Source organism: Cyprinus carpio, chromosome B25 (genome assembly GCF_018340385.1).
Source record: "Cyprinus carpio isolate SPL01 chromosome B25, ASM1834038v1, whole genome shotgun sequence".
Classification (NCBI taxonomy): Eukaryota; Metazoa; Chordata; class Actinopteri; order Cypriniformes; family Cyprinidae; genus Cyprinus; species Cyprinus carpio.
The window spans coordinates 14,944,440-14,965,938 of record NC_056621.1 but is presented as its reverse complement, the minus strand read 5'-3'; the positions used below and the strand labels follow the sequence as shown (position 1 = coordinate 14,965,938).

The window sequence follows — 21,499 nt, the reverse complement described above, 5'->3', positions numbered from 1 at the left end:
CGCATTGGTCATTTTTCAGGATTTGACTAGCATGAGCGGGATGGGTTTGGTGGATGGCCAGATCACAAAACCCTCACAATTGGTTTAAAGAGCGTCTCCACAGGCTCGCTATGGTGAGTTTAGCTAGCTAGCTTCACGTCTTAATGCTGGGCCACAGATGAGATGATGTTCTGCACGACCTTCCTGTCCGCCCCGTCTGAGGAGTTTTTAGAGAGCGTTTCGAGGCCAGATGGTAGATTGGTGCCCCTGCGATGCTTGGTGTTGTCTGGGGATGAACTGAAGGCGTCTTTACTTCGGTCTCGCTTTAATACGCTGCTGAAACTCAGCGGCGACGGACCCTCCATCTCTACAGAGGACGTCCTCTCGGGTCACACTGGAGGTCACAGGAAGCTCATGGCTCTCGCCCGAGGTAGGGGTTTAGCAGCGCTGCTGTGACTCCTCACGGTTCTAGTGAAGAAGTGAGCGTGCGCTCCCAAACTGGGACGTGGCTGTGAGTGAAGCTTCTCTTGGGGATTTTTGAAAATCTGACGTCAGAAGTTTGAAGTGTGAAGATCTTTAGTTTTTGCTCAACATTACAAAGTTCTGACAGGGTCTTCGTTATTTGATAGTTATGTCATTTTGTTTTATGCTTTTGCCACAAAGAATTATTAGACTGCATAAACGGAATTATTATTATTATTATTATTATTATTATTATTATTATTATTATTACTGTAGTCTTTTGGATTGTAGCTTTTGAGATACAGTTGGACATTTTTGAAAGGGATAAGCTGTTTTGAATGAGCTTTTATTTTTTAACAATAATTTGGGGCAGTTTTTCAATTCCATAAAAACAGAGACTACATACATTTTTATTTTTATTATTATTAAACATTTTATTTATGCATTTTTGATACATAAAAAGATTAAGAAAAACTTAAATATAATGACAAACACAATAACAATGATAATAATTATATTTGTTTTTTACTTAATGAGCAAAATTATTATTATTACTATTATTTAATAATTATAATGTTTAAACATTTTATTTATACAGTGAACTTATTTTATTTATGCATTTTACATGTACATTTTGATTTATTAACAATTATTTTTATTTTTAATTAAAAATTTATTTTTAATTATTATTATTTATTTATACATTTTTGGTAAACCAATTGTTTAAGAAAAAATAATAACAATAATTATTTTATGCATTTTCATTATACATTTTCTTGCAGGAACTGAATAATAATATTAATAGAATATTAATATAATAATACATCTAATAAAATAATACAATTTATGCCATTATTTTTTTTATTATAATCATTAATTATTGTTGTTATTGTTATTATAATAATGCTTAATATACCAAGGCATTTAATTTTTTACATGTACAATTGCTATTATTTAACAATAATGATACATAGATTTGTTAATATCATTAATAATATTATTCTTTTAAAAAAAAGTGTAAAATATAAACTTGTGAGTTGTAAAAAGTGAATAATTAATCGAACCATTTCATTAAGTTACTTTTCCTTCTTGAACACAGTAATTTAAAGGTGTTCTGGTGATTCATTTATTATTAATGTTATTTTTGACCTGTGGATTCAGACCATGACTCTGGGTTCCACACTGAACTCTCTTTCTTGAAAGCGACTGCTAGCTAATGCTTGTGTTTTTGGGAAAGCCTGTTGTTCAGCAGCGTGCCTTTCTATGAAAGCTGCTTTTTATCGCCCACATTTAGCTGTGATGAGAATCATTATGACGGGGCATATGTGTTCAGCTTGTGGCCGTGTTGGTCAGTGCTATATTTGCATAATGCAGTCATGTTTATTTGAATGAAATAAAGCTCATGAAATGTAGTTGAAATGAATACTTATTTTTTTTATTTTTTTGAAGTTTCACTACTTATACTGAACATTTTAAAACAGACATTTATTTTCAGTCTTGCTTTAAAATAATCATACGCTGGACAGAATCAACTGTTGTTGGCGAGCTCGGCCCGAGACGAGTGCTGTCACTCTCGCAGGGACATGTGTGCAGCAGCTAATCAGTTTTGTCTTGTGCCCAGGACCCGCTCTCCTGATGGCGACGGTGGACATCAAGAACCCCGAGATAAACAACAAACTTAATGTGTCCCACATGAATAACATGGTGCACAGTGGCCTTAACAAGAAGGAGAAGAAGGTCAAGGGCAAGAGGAAGAAGCTGACGAAGGCTGACATTGGAACGCCAAGCAACTTCCAGTGAGTCTTTAAGTATAGCAGTTTCAATACTTCCTGTGTTGGCAGGAAGTGACATCAGTAATGCATATTAAAATGCTGTCATGCTTTAAATGTTTTTAACATTTGAAAAATGTTGTATTCTTAATTTTTGTTGTTGTTGTTTTTTTATGTCAGCAAGGCTTTAATTTTTATTACTATTAATTATAACCTTGGCTTACGCACCGTGAGCATTGCCAAAATGATCCCCAGATATTTTTTCCCGTTCCAAAACTGAGATGCATAAGCTCAGATCAGCGTGACCTGGAGCCAATCAGATCCTAGAGAAATACAAAACCTGTGCTCATTGACAAAAAGACTGATTGATTAATAATATAACACAATGAGAGATTTAAATACAAAATACACATTTATGAAGGCTCTTCAACACACAAGCACAAGGGTTAAGTTTATTTTTTTCCCTTTCTTCGTGTTGTATTTGTTGTTGTTTATGCCAGTCTGACTGTGCTTAACACAATATTTTCCAGGCACATCGGTCATGTAGGATGGGATCCGAACACAGGCTTCGATGTAAGTACACAACAACAACTTGCTCTCCTCCCAGACATATTAAAGAATCTCTGATAGGAAAACAATGCTGACCTGTGTAGTAATGGCATGATGAAATGCCTCAATAGCCTTGTTCATGCAGGCTGAAGCATCTGACGCCCACAGCACTACCCAGACTGCATTTGTACACATCAGTGAGCTGTTTGTGTGTTTGCACTGTGTGTATTTTAAATGGGTTTGTTATGGAAAGATATTGCAAACTGCTGCCTTTTTATGAAGCAATAAGAAATTCAGGCTACTGGTGCAATAAAATGAGACGCTGTTGCTCTTAACTAAGTGGAAAAATGTGCAAATGCTCTGAAGAAGCCTCACATTTCAAGGTTTGCATTATGCATGCAACTGGAATGTTGAGAATGACATAATGGATGGTTCTAGCCAAGATGGTTACCATTAGCAGTTTGTCCACTAGGTGGCAGGATTGTGCTATATTTGAAAACAGCATGAATGCTGGGAAATCATGTCTAGTGCTTGCAAGGCAGAATTGCCTTGTTACACTTTCTATGAAGCCCTTATTTATAATACATTATAAGGGTATTCTTAAGGCATTATAATGAATGCATAATGCATTATAAAAAAACGTTATATCATCTTATGAATAGTCATAAGAACAGTTTTAATGTATTATAATATTTACTTATTTGTGGTTACAATGGATTATATTTCTCATAGTTATAATCTATTATAAGTCTCATATCTTCCCATCTTTCCTATGCTACTTTACTTAAAGCAATCAAAGACCACTTCTAAGTATAATAATAATAATTTTTTTTTTCTCAAACAGCCATAAAATCAGATGAATGTTTGATATGACACATTTGCTTTGAACTATTTTTTTTATTGTATTATCAGTTTGATTATTTTAATGGTACCCTTTAGACAGCTGTTGATAAGTAACTCTGCAACTACGTCAACTAAAAGTTATTGGAGTATTAGTAGTATAACAGAAGTATAACATTTATTATAATGCCTTAGGAATACCTATATAATGTATTATAAATATGGGCTTCATAGAAAGTGTTACCAAAATTTCTCTTAAGATTTTAATCATCTTGATCTTATCTTAAAAAGAAAAATCCCCATTAACTTGCACTTGAAAATGTTCCTGACTTTTAAAAATGTTTGACTTATTTTTGTTTACTTATTTATTAAAATAATATGTAATTTACATTTGATAATGTGATCGAGTTTTAAAAAGATTCACTTATTTTTGACTTATTCATTTTACTTCATTTTAATTTTCGATAATTAAAAAAATTAATCTATTTTATTTTAGCCTTATTTTTTAGTTTTTAATGTGTTATACTTTTAAAGAAATTTAAGATTAAAATTTGAAAATCACTATTAATTTGGTAATCTTTAGAAAATATATATTTGCAAAAAATTTTTCATTTATTTTAGCCTTAATCTTCTGATTTTCGTCTTTCTAAGCATCTTTAAAAATAAGATTGAAGATTGAAAACTGTTAAAGAAATAGTTCACCCAAAAAATGAAAATTGCTATTATTTACTTAATCTCATATCGTTCCTAACCTGTATGAGTTTATTCCTTCTGTTGAGCACAAAAGAAGATATTTTGAAGAACGTTGGTAACCGGTAGCCATTGACTTCCATAGTATTGAGAAGAAAGAAAAAAAATACCATGGAAGTCAGTGGCTACCGTCAGCATTATTCAAAATATCGTCTTGGGTTAACTATCCCTTTAACTCACACTTCAGCATTCAAATAAAAACGAACCAGCAGTGATAATGATATTTGCATACTGAGTTGTGATTTGCTCCTACATCTGTTTGCATACTGGAATGTGATTGGGCCTCTTGATTTCGCATCCATTTACTCATTTTCATTAATATATATAAATACAGTATATATAATCTCTCTCTTTCTTCTTCTATCTATATTTAGTTGTGCTTACTAAGGCAAGCATCACTATTACTATTGCTCATACTTAATGTTGGTGATTTGAACAAACCCCTAACCCTAAATATAACATTTAGGCAATGAATCTGCACGTTTCTGCTATGGGAATGAATGATACTTCAAATGATTTGACACAGGGCAAAAAATTCTAGTTTTGCTTAACTTTACCACTCTTTTCTTCTTTTGCTGCCTTGCAAGCACTTTTATTTCATTAATGGAATCTAGTAAATAAACAGAGTTCACGCCTCTACCTTTTTATTTGGCAGTTGAATAATTTGGACCCAGAGCTGAAGAACCTGTTCGACATGTGTGGCATCTCTGAGGCCCAGCTCAAAGACAAGGAGACGTCTAAGGTCATCTACGACTTCATTGAGAAGAAGGGAGGCGTAGAGGCTGTGAAGAATGAGCTGAGGAGACAAGGTGAGACTGATCGCTGTCAGACTCTCTGTGATGTGGCCTCATATTCATGTGTCTGTCCACCAACCATCCGCTGTCAGAAAGTCATGCCTGAATCAACAAAAATATAGCCCAAAGCTTCCCCTATCTAGTTATTTTTGAGTACTTTTTCTGTCCTCGGTGAAAACAAAGTGATGCATGAAACAGCAAAGCCAATATGTCTTTTCATGACATTAAAATAATATGGCTGTGACTCATTCCTCTGAGGATTTTATACAGAAGTTGTGTGCATATATTAGCATTTTATATTTGATCAATATATGTGGTTTTCCTTCAGGTCCTCCCAGGTGGTGCGGTAGGTGGAATGTGTGTGTTTCTGAGTGAAACCTGCTTAGATTTGCATGTGTTAGAGGTCTGATTCTTTGCAGGTTGGCATGGGTTGTGTGAGGTTTTTCCTACATCTGTTGTAACGTCATTGAATAGCATTTGTGCATATGGATATTTTCCATGATTCTTCACTTTACTTGTTTACTTATGTTGATCTTTTAAAAACATGTTTGGTCTCTTAAAAATATAACTCTTAAAAAATGGCATTTGTTGCTGATTGGTGTGGTGCGCTTATTGGCACATCTGGTTGAATCAGAATATGGAGGAGCGCATTATTGTAGCTGTTTGCGGGCACCCCGAAATTATATGATACAACTTCACTGAGTGTGCGCCTCTGTATGGTGCTGTGAACCCAGACATATTTGCTTTTGGCTTTCTGGCATTTTTGGGACTTTCATGTGTTTTGCTTTGCGGTGTTTTTGTTTATTCTAAACATGGTTTTAATAGCAGGATTCTTTTTCTGTTTTTTGATTTAAGTTGAAACATCCCGCGAGTAATCTAGAGTGAAGGGACGCGGTGGGCATATTCGCTTCGCGTTTGGTGTGAACACACCATTACTCTAGTTGACTATGTATTTTTGATGTATTCGATGAAGCGGGGAGATAGACAGGGCGATACTGAAGTGGTTGTAATTTTATTTTACTTTTTTAGTTTAGCCAGATATTTTCTCCAAAGTGAAAGTTGTTGAAACCTGACTTTAAATTTTCCTTAAAAACATAAATATCTTAACAGAATATTGAATTGCTTAGTTTCTGCATGTTCTAATGATTGATATTGTTTCAAATCAATAATTTGGTTTGTGTTGCCTGATAATATTATTACTCCTTTGTCTCTTAGAAATGCACATTTGATAGTAGTAGAAGCAGCTTGAGTTAAGATGCAGATTAAATTTTTTTTTTTTTTTTTTTTTTTATTAATCATTGGTCTTCCATAGTAGCATACATTTAAATCATGATAAACCACACATATAGCACCTAAAAATATAACTATATGGTTTTTAGTTATCTGAAAAACAGTAGTGTAAACACATGCTATAGCTTAATCACAAATAATACTGTATATTCCATTACTCCTTTAATACATTTAATTCATGTCTACATTAATAATACAGTAAAGTTCGATACAAAAACCCACAATTCTGCCACAACACCACAGTACAGTTAGTGATACTATAGTAAATCCATGGTAAATGATGCGATTTGTTTGATTTGATTTTAGTTTCTGCTAACTGTCGTACGTAAGTACGTGAGAAAGTGACATTCCAGCGGATGACGTAGGCATAGCGTAAGTTCTGGTTAGAAGTGACAAATGCCATATTTTCTCACTGACACACTTCCGACTCGGAAACTGGCGTTGTGGTTGCATTCATATGCGTACAACTCAGAAATATCTAGAGGCTGCATATTTATTTATTTTAACGCTAACAAAACTGTTTCTACTCTTGCAGCACCCCCGCCTCCACCCTCTCGGGGCGGGCCACCCCCACCACCCCCACCCCCTCCCCACACTTCTGGGCCCCCACCTCCACCACCCCCAGTGCGGGGACGAGGAGCCCCACCACCCCCTCCACCTTCAAGGGCCCCCTCAAGTGCACCCCCTCCACCTCCTCCATCCCGGCCTAGCATGGGAGCACCTCCGCCACCACCTCCCAGCAGAGGGCATCGACCTCCCCCTCCACCTGCCCCCGCCTCTATGCCACCTCCCCCGCCACCACCACCTCCATCCGGAGGAGCCGCCCCGCCTCCACCTCCTCCTCCACCACCTCCTCCTGGACCTCCTCCACCCCCTGATATGGACGGAGGCCACAGTGAATCAACGCCCTCGCCCATAGGCGGAAAGTCAGCTCTGCTGGAGCAAATCAGGGAGGGCGCTCAGTTAAAGAAAGTGGAACAAAACAACAGGCCAGTGTCGTCCACAGGACGGGACGCACTACTCGACCAGATCCGACAGGGCATCCAGCTCAAAACGGTGAGGACTGCCAACGCTAACACATCCTGATGTGTCCCAGACAAAGGTGGAGGACCACCTGCTCACCTGTCAGTCATCCATTGTGTTAAAAATAAGGTTTTAAAAAACCAGTTACATGTGCATGTGGCAAATCAGACCATTTTTGTTACTATATACGGTTTTTTTATACAGTTTTATTATTTTATTTTTAGGTTTATAATTTCATTTTATTAAATATGTGTTTATATATAAATAGATGTGTGTATATGTGAAACGGTGGTGGTCACAAGGAACATCTTATGTAAAAACATACTTTAATACTTTTTTTAATGATAAAATAAAATTATAAAATTGATTTTATTATTTAAATTATTGTGTTATATTTGGATGGTTATATATGACCCTGTAACACAAAACCAGTCATAAGGGTAATTTTTTTTGAAATTGAGATTTATACATCATCTGAAAGCTGAATAAATAAGCTTGTTAGAATAGGATGATATTTGGCCGAGATACAGCTATTTGAAAATATGGAATCTGAGGGTGCAAAAAATCTAAATATTGAGAAAATTGCCTTTAAAGTTGTCCAAATTATGTCCTTAGCAATGAATATTACTAATGAAAAATAAAGTTTCGATATAATTATGGTAAGAAATGTACAAAATATCTTCATGGAACACGATCGTTACTTAATATGCTAATGATTTTTGGCATAAAACAAAATCGATCATTTTGACCCATGCAGTGTATTTTTGGCCTTTGCTACAAATATATCTGTGCTACTTATGACTGGTTTTGTGCTCCAGGGTTTATATATATATATATATATATATATATATATATATATGTATATATATATATATAATATATATATATAAATATATATATATATATATATATATGCACCATATATAGGATGGTGTGTGTGTATATATATATATATATATACAGTATAATATACAGTAGTCAATATCCCAAGGGACACCTTATGCTCACCAAGGATGGATCAAAAATACAGTAAAAAAAATCTGAATTTACAGCAGCCGTCACATGAAACGTTTCTTTTATCAATGTTAAAAACGGTTGTGGCTGCTTAACATTTTTGGGAAAACCGTGACACTTTTTTTTTTTTTTTTTTTTTTTTTTTTGGTTTTATTTCTTTGTTTAATGTTCAAAAGTTCAGAATTTAATTTTTTTTTTTATATTTTGTTATTTTTTTAAAAGTTATAAAAATAAAAAATTACTGTTGCTTTTTAACAATTTAATGCATCCTTGAATTAAATTGTTACAAAAAAAAAAAAAAAAAAGAGTCCTCAAATACTTTCATAACATTGTAGTATGTTCTAGGAACCATTATTTTTGTATGATTATCTGATAGCTTTCTTCTTGAATGTTCAGGTATCAGATAATGACTCAGGACCACCCACCCCTGCTCAGTCAGCAGGCATTGTTGGAGCTCTGATGGAGGTGATGCAAAAGAGGAGCAAAGCCATCCACTCCTCGGGTAAGTGCTTGTATCAGGCTCTCAAAAGTTTGTTCAAAACAGGCCACTCAACAACTGAGGCATTGTTGGAGCTCTGATGGAGGTGAACACTGTTGATCTAGTTAAATCGAGTTTACATACTAAAAAATGCTCTGTTACGTTTTTTAAAGATGACATAACATGTCAAGCCCAACTTAAAAGATTATTTTTGTGCAGTGACAGATTATGACTTCTCCCTCTTCATTCTTAAGTCACAACATCCCCATTTAAATCAGTGTATTTTCTGATGTAGATAAACGTTATTGTTAAGAGCATTTTTCATACTCATACTTTTGAATTTGTGCGTTAATGCTATTGTCAGTAAATTATGAGAGATTTATGGAGGTTATGCATTTTTTTGGTCTTCAGATGAAGATGAGGATGATGAGGATGATGAAGACTTTGAGGATGATGACGAATGGGATGATTAATCCCACAACACTAACCCCAACCAGTAGAGTAAAGATACTAAATTCTCACTTCCCCAAATTTTACTCTCATTCTGTTTTTTTGTTTGTTTGTCTGTTTTTGTTTTTTTTCAAATCGCTGTATATTTTTGTTGCCTTTTTGCCTTTTTTTTTTTTTTTTTTTTTTTTTTAATAATCTGTGCAATACCTCATGTAATCTGTAAAGTATTGTCATTTATCCTCTGTAAAATAATCTCCTGGAATAACCATGTGAAGTTTTATGCCAGGATTCATGATTTGTTGACCTGAATGTTTTTGTTCCCCTGTGAGTGGGGAAAGGGAGATGGACGGGACGCTCGATGTCCTTATTAATTGTTGATTAATGATTTAGATAACACTATTTTCATACCCTACTTTTCTGTACCTTCGATTTTCTTATTCAAATCCTAGTTTAGCATTCTTAGATTTGGTAAGAGGTTCTCCTATCAGAATATGTATGTCCCCTGTATTGTTTCCCTTGTAAATGTACACCAGGCTGATATATTGAGGCTATATATATTTTTGCACGAATAACAAAAAGAAATTCACTACAGGATGAGAACACATTGGCTGAACACGTTAAATATGATTTCTGTGGTAATCACGATCAGCGTCACACTACATTGCACGTCACAGAGTAGACAGTTCTGAGTTTTTGATTTCACTTTATTAATAAGAAAATAATATCCGGTAGATTCAAACTGGCAAAGTCGTGAGTACAGCTTGCTCCTGAATGTGAAAAACCATCAATTCACAAATCTAGAATTCCAATCATATCAAGAAAAAAAAAAACTGAAAAAAACATAAATAATAATAATTAAACTACCATTTGTTAGACGCTTTTACAGGTCAATGCTTGACTGACAACTCCATTTAAGGCAATGGAAAAAAACAACAACAAACCTTTGTGTAAAATTAATGCTGGTTTAACAGTATTGTCTGTCTGAACAGAATTTGCTGTCCTTGTCCTGTAAGGATAGTGCTGAAAATATTGTGTAATTGACATCAAATCTTACAAGAGGGTTGGAATGTGGAATGAAAACACCACTAAATTCTATGCTTAAATAAATGGTATTATTTACAAACCTGAGATATGGTGCTTTTCGTTTTAGTAACCTGCATTTTTGCAATGCATGTATATTTTACATTGTAGCTTTGCCAACTTGTGTAAATACTGCTTGCATAACTGTGCATATTTGATGGCTAAAATTACTGGATCAAACAGGATCAAACTCAACTAGTTGCATGACAGATACTTAGGAATCTGAAGTATGGCAATCAGCTTTAAAACTAAATCAACTATTTTCTTCTTGGATTTGATCTTTCTCATAGTATGTAAGTTACAAAGCAGTTGTTGAAGCTACCCATTGAGCAAAATATTTTGTTGGTGGGAAAAAGGTACAAAAGCACTTGTTTAAATATGTGTGTAAATAATGTATTTCAGATTCAGTGCCAGATAAGAGAACAAGAAAGTTTTCATGTTCTGTTTATACATCAGTAATGATGATTATTGGTGACCTGCAAGAAAAAGAAGGAAACGCTAGTCAATGTAATGGCAGAAGCATTAAGTAAAAGCCAAAAGGATACTAATGTCTCAAGATCAAAACAGGATTGTTTACCCACATATTTGTATGTACAGTATGTCAGGTATGAAACTGCATGAACGTGAGTAAAAAAATATTTTGCATTGTCTATCCCTTTAAAACTTTGATATACTTCTACTGAGAACTTGAAATTCTGAATGCTTTTTGAAGCCCTCAAATAAGAGTATGTTTTTACTCTAATTAGCAAGTACAACTTGGCGACATCTTTGTTAGTGTGGCAAAACTAAACTTACCATCTATTAAATTTGAACTAGAATTTATGCGTTTTCCACTGGATAATGATTTCATGGTAACTTAAATGATCTCAATCAAAACAACCAATGAATGAATAATTTGGTTCTTGGTATAAAAAGGTAATTATTGATTAAAGTCTTACAATCGATTCCCAGGAAACCTGATTTGGCAGCGTTGGTGTTTTCCAAACCCTTAGTTCAGAAGTTCCTATCCTGTCCAGTGATATTGTTTGAGTGAATTACAAATTTGGGCACTGTGTTTTTAAGGCTTACCTACTTTATGTCTTGGACAAATTCTAAATGTCTTACCCTTCATAGTGTACCAATGCTGCTTCTACGAATAGCTGCCAGTAGATCATCACGAGTTGACCCCTGGGTGCCTCCCAGATTCTTTCTTTTATCTTCTCTTCTCAAAGGTACTGGTTTTTGATTTTGAAAAATGCTCTCGGTGTGTTTGTCCGCTGTGAATTTGTGTCCTTTATTTGCATTAGTCTCAAAAATGTGTATTGCTGTTTCATGTTGCTTGACACTTTTTTCTAGTTGGAACATTGTTCACAACTTTTGGTTGACTGTGAGGTTGTTTTGGTAAATGAAAAGAGACCAAGGGCTGCTTCCCTTGTGTAGCATCTTTGTCTGTTGAAATCTGGAACTGAAGGGACTGTGTATTGTCCACAGTGTCACATGTCTTTGATTGCTCCTCACTTCTTTCTAGATCATCTTGTTCTTTCCGTTGTTGCAGCCGCATTTGCCTCTGGCGGTCCTGGTTGTGGGTTAAAATACTGGTTGCGCTCATCCTTGGGCCAGGTAAGTCAAAGTGGTATCCCAGTTTCAACAGGGTGGTGTTGTCCCTTAGCAATTTCACCATTTCCATCTTTACTTGGCCTCCACAGATGTGCCGCTGGTTGTGGAATCGGAGCTCCACTAGTGTTGTGTTGTAGTGAAGTGACCCAATCAAAGCCAGAATACCTTTGCCTGAAATGAAGTTGGACTCAACATTAAGGTTGGTGATGCTGCAGCTCTTCTTCAGCACTTTGGCCAAAACAAAAGCTACTTAATCATTCGCGTGGGTGTTGGCAAGGCTGAAAACCTCAGCGTAAGTGTTGCTAATACATCAGCAAAGCTCACCAAAACCTCTTGGGATATGTCCTCAATTTTGTTTAGGTTGACTTCACTCAAGGAGGAGTCGTTACTCAAGATGTTTTCCAAGGTCTTAACAACATCAGTGGGGTTACCACTTGGCCTCTCTGGTGTGACGTGATGATGAAGGGCACTTTTATGGATGCCTTTAGGTTTTTGACCGATGTTGCCATTCCTCTTGCAATCTAATCGGGACAAGTCCACAAAATTCCAATTGCTTGACCTAGCTTCTTTCTCCCCATCACCCCCTGTTCTGAGCCCCCAGTTTTGTTGCTCTCCCTCCTCTTCATTATCCTCAGGCTCTTCACTGCCACATTCCTCTTCACTCTTATCTGTCTGGCACTCATCCATGCTGTCCTGTGTGTCACCATAGAAAAGAAAACAAGGTTGAGCTCTGGCATACTGTACCTCAAGCAATGATGCTTAATTAAGAAAGATATCACCAGCTGAGACAACTGAGACAACAGCTGAGCAATAACTATGTTCTGTGGAAGCAATGTTGCAGTCTTCAGAACTCTCTTTGAACAATTTGTATTTTTATTTGATATAGTATTATTGTGTATAAAATTAGGAACTTCTCGTTGAATTTCAGTGTTTCTAAACTAAGCTAACCAAAGCTATCCATAACTCATGGGTAAAAATCTTCAAGACAGTGGCCCTCCAGGAGCTGTGTTTGACAGTCCTCCTTTAACTGTGCCCTCAAATCAAGTACATCCAATCCTTATGCTACGTTCCATTTGTACTCTGAGGTTGGAAGTTCAGAGTTCCCAGTAGAAATTTTTAAATGGAATGCCCTCCTAAGTCAGAGTTCTGACTCGGAATCTCTGAGGAATTACAACAATTGGAGCAGTTGGTGTTGGAGCAGGCTGAAGCTAAATTCCACAAAGAGGTGGCCTTCCACAAGTGAGTATTGGAAACGCCAGCCTCAAATGAACTGCTCACAGAAACTATAGACTTAATTATAAATTTAAAGACATTTTTAAACCCTTCATGAAGCTGCAGACCTTAAACTTTTTTGGTTTACCAAAAAGGAAGCCTAACCTGACCCCCACACAAATAATTTTGCTTGTTATGTGGATATGACTACACTTTCAGAATACCTTAAATAGTATAAGGCAGGGTCAGCGAACGTCGGTCCTGGTAAGCCGCAGGCCTGCAGAGTTTTTTTAATCAAAATGGTTACTAGAAAGCTACAGGCAGGTGAGTTTAAATTAGGGTTGGAGCTGAACTCTGCAGGGCTGCAGCTCTCCAGGACTGGAGTTCACCACCCCTGGTATAGGGGTACAATATCTTGTCACTTGGCCAGTACCCTACAAAGGTACACCTTTGTACCTTAATTAACCATGAAGGGTGTCTTTTAAGGGTACCAACCCAGTGGCAAGCTCTAGCGCTTGTGTCAAGAAAAAACAAATGGAATGCAAGTGGTGCATCAAAGTTTGGAATATCACTCAATTCCTATATATAGATCCTACCTCTAGCAATCTGTGAGTCTCATCCTCCCAGTACTTCAGCAGAGCCTCTCGGCTAAAAGTGCCTGTTGGCTGCTTGGCCGTCTGGTCCTCATGCCTTAGCCCAGTGGGTATGTTCATATCGGGTTCAATTTCAGCCATAACCTTCTCCAGATCCTGGATTTCCTCATTAGTCAGGGAGGCCAGAAGTTCATCTTCATCGATGTCCTCATACTTGCCAAGCTGTTTATGGTACCCAAAGTTGCTCATACTCGTAACACTATGTCTCCTTTGTGAGTATGAGTTTTTATGCTGCCTCAATACTTGAATGTGGAATTAGTGCAGGCTTCTGGGCATGTGTTAGATACACTGTTAGCCTAATCTAGGAAGCTGGTGGAGGAACTTGAGTGGAGGAGGGTGCAGGACAGAGTATCTGCATATGATGGTGTCTCTCTTTACAGGACACCAAAATTAGCTTGCAAGAAGAATGCAAGTTCATTTTGTAGCGGTGAGACCTGTCAGCAACTGTTGGCCAAAAAGTGACATAGGAACACTGCCCCTTAGGGATGCCACTAAAACTTAACTAATTTGTAGTAAGTTACAAGATTCAAGATGCATTAAGATTCTCATGTAACACAGTTTAACCTCCTTCAATGCCAACAGTTTTGAAGTTAATAAGCACATACAAGTTTGGTGACCAAACAGATTGGATTTATATACTGCTACCTTTTATGCTCAGCTTGTCCTCCAAAGTAGCTGTGCAGATACCATAAAACCTCTGGAGCTTTAGAATTGATATTACATAATTGTGCAGTGAGTACTTTTCCCAGATTCTTTTCAAATCCACTGATTGTTGGAAAGTTACCAGCATGCAATATTACAACATTTTGTTTAGGAACAATGAAAACTAGACAGTTCAGGGCCTCCAGAACCAATGAACCAAAGCTCATTGAATATGTGTATAACCTAGCTAACAGGACTCAAAACATTGCACTGTCATGATATGCTCACATTTTTTCAAAAGCTATCCATCTGTAACCATCTCTATCAAATTAAATTATCAGATGTACTTGAACAGGCACAGATAATTATACAGTAAACTATAAATGCCTCTAATGTTTCTGAGAGTTTATCTCAAGGTTAGTTGGTGAGTTTCTGATAATCCAGAAGTCAAAGGTTTCTGCTTGACAGGTTGCCGAACATGCTTGATGATGTTAACAGGGCATAAAGCTATAAATAGATATGACCTGCTTTAATAACTTCAATTGTGACAATGCAGATTATTCTAGAACCACGGTTTAGAAGCACCGGGGTGTGATATGCAATCTTATGTACATTGTAAGAGACACAATAAATACTCCTTGTGTATGTGTTGTATATGTGTTGTATTAAAGGTTAAAATGAAAACAAATGGAACATCTTGATTGTACACTAGTAGGTGGTATTGAGTGGAAAGCAGTCTGATGTCATAGAACGGGTATCAACATTTTTATTTTTATCTGATTAAACCATGTTTTTGTCAGCTAGAACATAATTTTATTGCACAAATAGCACCAAGACATTACTTTGGAGGCAAAGTCCTTTGGAAGTGATGCGAAATACACATTGTAGTGTTCAATGTGAAGGGTTAAAAACACTTAACATTCACATTTTTAATTGTTTTGAACTCATGACGGACAACTAGCGAAACCTCTGGTCATGTCAACCTCATGTTAATTTGAATAAAACTCAAAGTGCTTTCTCCTTAACTTTTACCCTGAGAGACCATCACTCCTGATACATGATTCGTCCATACAAATCATATTCTTTGTACATCAAGTAGCTTTTCAGTCCTGGTGGGAAAGGACCTGAGTTTATGAACTTTGGGTCACCCAGCCTTAGTGGAGTCATCTCTCTCCTGATGGCAAGTCTGCATTGGTGTTGCAGTGAACGAGGATTACCTGAGAAAGATTTTTTTTTTTTTGTTGTTGTTGTTGTTTTATGTTGTTATCTAATGCAATTACATCCATATATTGTAAGTATAGCTTAAGTGTCCATACTAGAATCGTTTACGCTACTCACCCAGTATTTCTGAAATTTCAGTCCACTCTTTATGCCTCTTTAGAACCATTTTCAGCTTGGAGCAGATAAGAACATGATTGACATAGTCGAGGAGAACCCGCACAGCTCTTCCAGAGAACTGCACTAGCCATGAGACACTGATGAAATCACAAAACTACATGCAACAGATGATAGAGACAGAAGTAAAGATACATATGCCACATATATAGATAAAAAACACATTTCCTTCAGAGTTTAGTAAGCTTAAAATGCATTAGCTCTGTTCCAAAACCTAGTGAGTTACTTTGTTATCTGCTGCTTATGATTTCTAACATTTTACTGTTAGCATGTTGCTAAGCTAATGCTACAGCACTTTAGCATAGAAGTGCAAAGATAAAATTTTGGAACACTACATAGAAACTGACTGACTTAAATTGAGCCGGAGACTCAACTCTTGTTTGATTTCAGTAGCGTGTCCTATTTGCATGTTGCTAAGATAATGCTGTCAAAGTAGCATGAAGTCAGTGGTTGGATACTTTTAAGTATCTAATGATTTATACACAAAAACATTTCTCTTGTTTTATTCGCCATATTGGATTTATTTTTAACTTCGTTATACATTTGAGAACAAACATCTGGAATGTGCATATGTTGGCAACTTACTAGATTTTGGAACGGACATTATGGGTGAACTTACTGGAACCTTCTCACTGGTCTGTTCTGAGGAGCGACCCCATGTTGAGTCATGAGGACAACAGAAGCATTTTTCTGCATCATACCCACTGTTTAACAGCAGTCGCATCATCATCTCATCCCTCAGGCAGTATTGTAAGGCAGTGGGGAACAGTGTGTCGTTGACCTCTGTGAAGTAACAGTTCACATCTGCTTGGCTGGCCAGGAGAATCTTGACAATCTCATACCTCCCACCTCTCACCGCCACTAGGAGGCAGTGCAGGGGATCCAGGTCCGATTTGGCTCCTGCGTTTAACAGCAACTGGGCACCGGTCACATCTCCATTAGAGACCGCAAAGTACAAAGCGGTCTTTCGCATATCTCCATACTTCTCAGAAACATGCGTGTCTAGAAGAGCGTTGACGTCGAAACCTCTGTCCACCAGGAGTTCCATGCATCGGACATTGCCTCCATCTGCAGCTGCATGAATTGGGGTCTGGCCTGAGAGACGGAGGGCTCTCCTTGTGGTTACTGGGATTAACATTCTTAAGGCGCTGTAAAGAGAACTAGATTTTAACATTTTCTGAAGAAAATGAGTGGTGGGTCTAATTACTCCATAAACTTGAATGCATATTTTAGGAGTTAGAGGAAAATTTCATTAGATTTGTTGTATAAAGGCAAATCTTGCAAGGCTAATGCTGTCGATTTCCAATTCCAAAGGCCAGTTTAACTTTCGTTAGAGATCGGCGTAACAAAACTAGCAAAGGTTAGCATATTTCGTAAAACTTACAGATAATGCCCCTTGTACGCTGCACAGTGGATGGGAAGCTGTAAGGAAAGATTAGCAATGTTGGGATCAGCTCCATGTTGAAGTAAAAGTTCAATGCAGTCAGGATTGCCAGAGCCAGCAGCATCATATAGCACACTGTCTCCATTTGGTGCCTGAGCATTTACATCACCACCTGTTGGTGTGGAGGACATCATGGTTTAGTGTTAGTTTAATATAAATATGTAACTGTATAATGTGAACATCCTAATATTTTTTTTTTCTCTAGAAAAATTAATTAACCAGTATTACCATAGTGAATAAGGATGTCCACCGCCTCTGCTTGTCCGTACTCTGCTGCAATCCCCATGGGCGTCACTCCATGCTCTTCTGTCTCCGACACGTTCCCTCCATGTTGCAGCAGCAGCGTAAGAATGTCAGTGCAGCCCACCTTGGCCGCCTCATGAATGGCAGTCCACTTTTTAGGGCAGGCGGTTCACAGATGCCCCCCGTGATATAAGTGTAAAGGCGATTTCAAATGAGTCTGTTCTTACAGCTCCAAAACAGAACACAAGAACTTATTATGAAGGCACTAAAGACACTAAAGAAATTGCGAATTAGACCTACCCAGTAATAAAGGGGATTCATTTTTGCTGTTTATTCTGTTGGGTGAAGCTCCGTGCTCAAGCAGAGTCCTAACAATCTCCACCAGCCCAGCTTGAGTCGCCAAAATCAATGGCGTCTCTCCATCTGCAGTTTCCTCCTCTAAACTCAACCTGTAAGAACCTTTTCAACCAAACCACTGAGTGTTGTATGAATATATCAGACTTGAAGCTTGAACGTAATACAGTTAATTTTAGTCATTTTGTTTTGTTCGTTTGGAAAGGAAACAAACGACTGTTATTTTAAATGGGTCACTGAATTAATCACTCAACCAATTTGTTCAAAAATCATTATTACTTCGGGAACTTAAACAAGTTACTTTTATCGGTCATTGAATCATTTATGTAAATGATTTCTTCAGTTTCAATTCATTCAGTGTGTTGCTCTGAGGCTATGGTTGATTCTGCTGTGACTTTGTTTGGGAATATTTTAACTGGCGGAGCAAAATAGGTCAAAGTATCTTGCAATATTGTGTCCAAAATGTATGTTACTCAGAATTAATTTCGTTTTTTTGAAATAGCTCACCATAAAGTACCATCTCCAGCACCTGGACAGATTGCTGGACTGCAGCTCTATGAATTGGGTACCACCCCTTGCTATCCACCTCAGTGAATGCGGCAGGATAGTCCGACAGCTCCTGCAGAGCAAAGAGGTCACCTGTGGGGCCAGATGAAATTGCCTTACACGTACTGTAGCTAATTATCATCATTTAACAACTTAATTCAATAGAATGAAATGAAATGTGTATTTTCCCTTTAACCTAATTGTTTTACAGCAAGCATAAAATCTGGTGGGAATTTCACCTCGGAATATTGCATCCAAGATCCTTTGATGTTCCACACTGGATTTATTTGCAGGATAGAAAAAGTGGACGTTTATATAATGTTTACTAAGATGTTTGCTTTATTTCAAGATTCCAATGTGAACATCACACCTTCCGAGAGAGGCAATGTCTTTACATGACTCTTGAATGCTCAGTTGGATTGCAGCATCAAGTAGGTCATCATCCTCATCTAGGTCACCTGATGGATCCATTTTCCTGGAGGTAAATAAAAACCTTTTCTATGAACGCGTGGAGAGTAATAAAATGTTTTTAATCACATTGTTTGTGATATGCGTCATAAAAGTCATCTTTGATGTCAAGTGTATTGTTTTAACCAAAACCAAATTCTCAGAATAGTTTAATATGACACTTTAGTCATATAACAGAAAGGTTGAAGTGACCACTCAGTTTCTATAAAGACACTTCTGCTGTAGTTAAAAGGAACTCACTTCATCAGTCTTTCAAAGTAGCTGTTTTCGCAGAAACACTTACATTTTTACAGTCCTCAGCTGAACAGGCAGATTTCAACACTTATACACAGCTGGAAACTAACTTTGCGTTAGATTCAAGGAAATGCTGAACTAGAGCATGCACAGCCGACACTTTGTCCGTCACTTCCAATGAATCATTCACGCTTCACTGAACAGTAAACAAAGGCTCTAGTCTCACCTTGTGAAGTACACTTCCAGTGAAATCACGCGTCTCTCACTGCTGTGTCCAGTACTTTAGCTACTATCAATCTGAACTTGAGTGCCCCCCCCCCCCCCCCCCCCCAATGCTCAAAACAGCAACAGACATGCATCTAAATTTGGCGTTCACCTGCTCTGGTCTTTGCCATGCACACCATTAAAGTCAAATGACCACATAATCACTTGATTTTTTTTATGTGCATTAAAATACATATTTTTACACAGCTTGCAAATAAGAATGTTATTTGAAATTAATAATTTTCAAAATTACCATTTTTTTCATCTTAATACAGTACATCAAATAATATAACATGCAATACCACCCATTGTCTTCATTTGTATACAGCCATACAGTATATTTTTCATAGCCTTCTATAAATGTAATTGACTCATACAGAGTGCAGCTACTGATATACTGTATACAGTGCAGGCATAACTTTGCAGCTGGGGAAATCCCAGAGTCACTGCATTATAGCCACCATGTGTTCAATGAATAACTAGAGAAACAATCTTGGAAAGTCTCACAGTGGCTTGAAAAAATGCTTCAATTGTCTTAATGTTTAATCTTTTACAAGTATTGGGCAATGTGTTGGATTTCGGCCTACATGGTCAAAAAGGAATGAATAAAGGCATAAAAACGGGACTTTATGAGGTTGGATTATGAAAGAATAACTACGAATGTGAGCATAAATATAAATTTGTGTTTAGAAATTAACAGCAAGTTTATAAACAGTCTTTGAAATTTCAGGTTTGGTGATTATGAGTGTATGGTTTAAAAAATAATTAAAAAAAAAATGGAGGTTAAAAATGGAAAGAGTAGGATAATAGACAATGACAAAAATACAGCTTTGTTCTGACTCAAAGCATCTAGAAGGAGTTTGGAAGCTGAAACAAAGAATAAATGACAGTGTAGCAGAAGAAACATTGGTAATAGCACACTGGCACTGTCAAACTGACATATGAATGAAAGTACATTTTATTTAATATCCAAGACAGGTATAAAATCATTTTAATCACTGTCCTATATAGGATTCACCATATTGTATGAATACAATTAACATTATACAATGCTATTTTTGTTCTAAAACTTAATCCATACTGTACAAATTTGGTATACAAATAGTGTAAAAAAAAAACAATTGTTACATAAATTAATAATTTATATAAATGACAATAATTTCCAGTACATAATACAATATGTAACATTCAGTGAAAGAACATTGAAACTTAAATTCATTGTTATATTTGTATTAAGTCAGATCATATTCCTTGCACAGCAGGTCATTTTTAATCGGAGGTGGAAAAGTATCCATTATAACGGTATTACAGAGTCTTTTAATGGCCATGTTTTCTGATTTCCAGATGACAGAGGTGCTTCAGGGGGTTGTCTGGAACAAATTCAAAAGCTATTAGTCTGCATTCCCTAAGACTAGAAAACCATCGATTTGTTGCTAGAGAACAGGTACTGTCTTCTCACATGCATTTGGTCATTTTTAGACTGAGCTGTAGTTTGCAGAAGTTTCTTCATATGACCCAGAATGAGACTGTCATATGTCATAAAAAGACTGTCTGAACAGATAAATAATTAAATGTGAACCCAGTGAACTCACTCAAGATGGCGTATATCTCTTCCCACCCCTTTTGTTTCTCCAGGATGGATCTCAGACTTGAGCAGAGGGGACGTGATTTTTTTGGAATCTCTTAATAAATGTGCGATTAAAGTATCTTTATTCTGTTCCAAAACCTAGTGGGCTGCAACCAGTGATGCTGTATTAAACGGAAAGAGACGAGAGCTACAGCCAGCTGATGTGAGAAAAAGTATTGCAAAAGTAACATAATCCATTACTTTCTATAAAAAGTAACACAAGTTGTTACTTTTTTAGGGAGTAACTCAATGTATTACTTAATTTTGAAATAAACTTTCCCAACTCTGATAATTAGACACCAACCGAAAGTTGTTTATTTCCAATATTGAGGTGGTGATTTGG

The 21,499-nt window shown here is 36.7% G+C and overlaps 1 protein-coding gene, 1 long non-coding RNA gene and 1 pseudogene across 3 annotated transcripts in view; 2 read left to right on the top strand and 1 right to left on the bottom strand.

Moving 5' to 3' along the window:
* Positions 1 to 10,526, top strand: part of wasla (WASP like actin nucleation promoting factor a) — a 24,295-nt gene extending 13,769 nt beyond the window's left edge. For both annotated transcript variants that reach the window (XM_042753479.1, XM_042753477.1), the window contains 6 exons: positions 2,063 to 2,237; positions 2,741 to 2,783; positions 5,005 to 5,158; positions 6,969 to 7,489; positions 8,867 to 8,972; positions 9,360 to 10,526. In XM_042753479.1, the coding sequence (XP_042609413.1) occupies positions 2,063 to 2,237; positions 2,741 to 2,783; positions 5,005 to 5,158; positions 6,969 to 7,489; positions 8,867 to 8,972; positions 9,360 to 9,421 (1,061 nt within the window). In that variant the 3' untranslated portion in view covers positions 9,422 to 10,526. The remainder of the gene's footprint in view (positions 1 to 2,062; positions 2,238 to 2,740; positions 2,784 to 5,004; positions 5,159 to 6,968; positions 7,490 to 8,866; positions 8,973 to 9,359) is intronic.
* On the bottom strand, positions 10,276 to 14,128 carry LOC109053629 (annotated as a pseudogene).
* On the top strand, positions 11,936 to 21,499 carry LOC109053635. The gene is made up of 4 exons (XR_002011747.2): positions 11,936 to 12,077; positions 12,164 to 19,044; positions 20,874 to 20,973; positions 21,165 to 21,499. It is a non-coding gene; the product is annotated as an uncharacterized LOC109053635 (long non-coding RNA).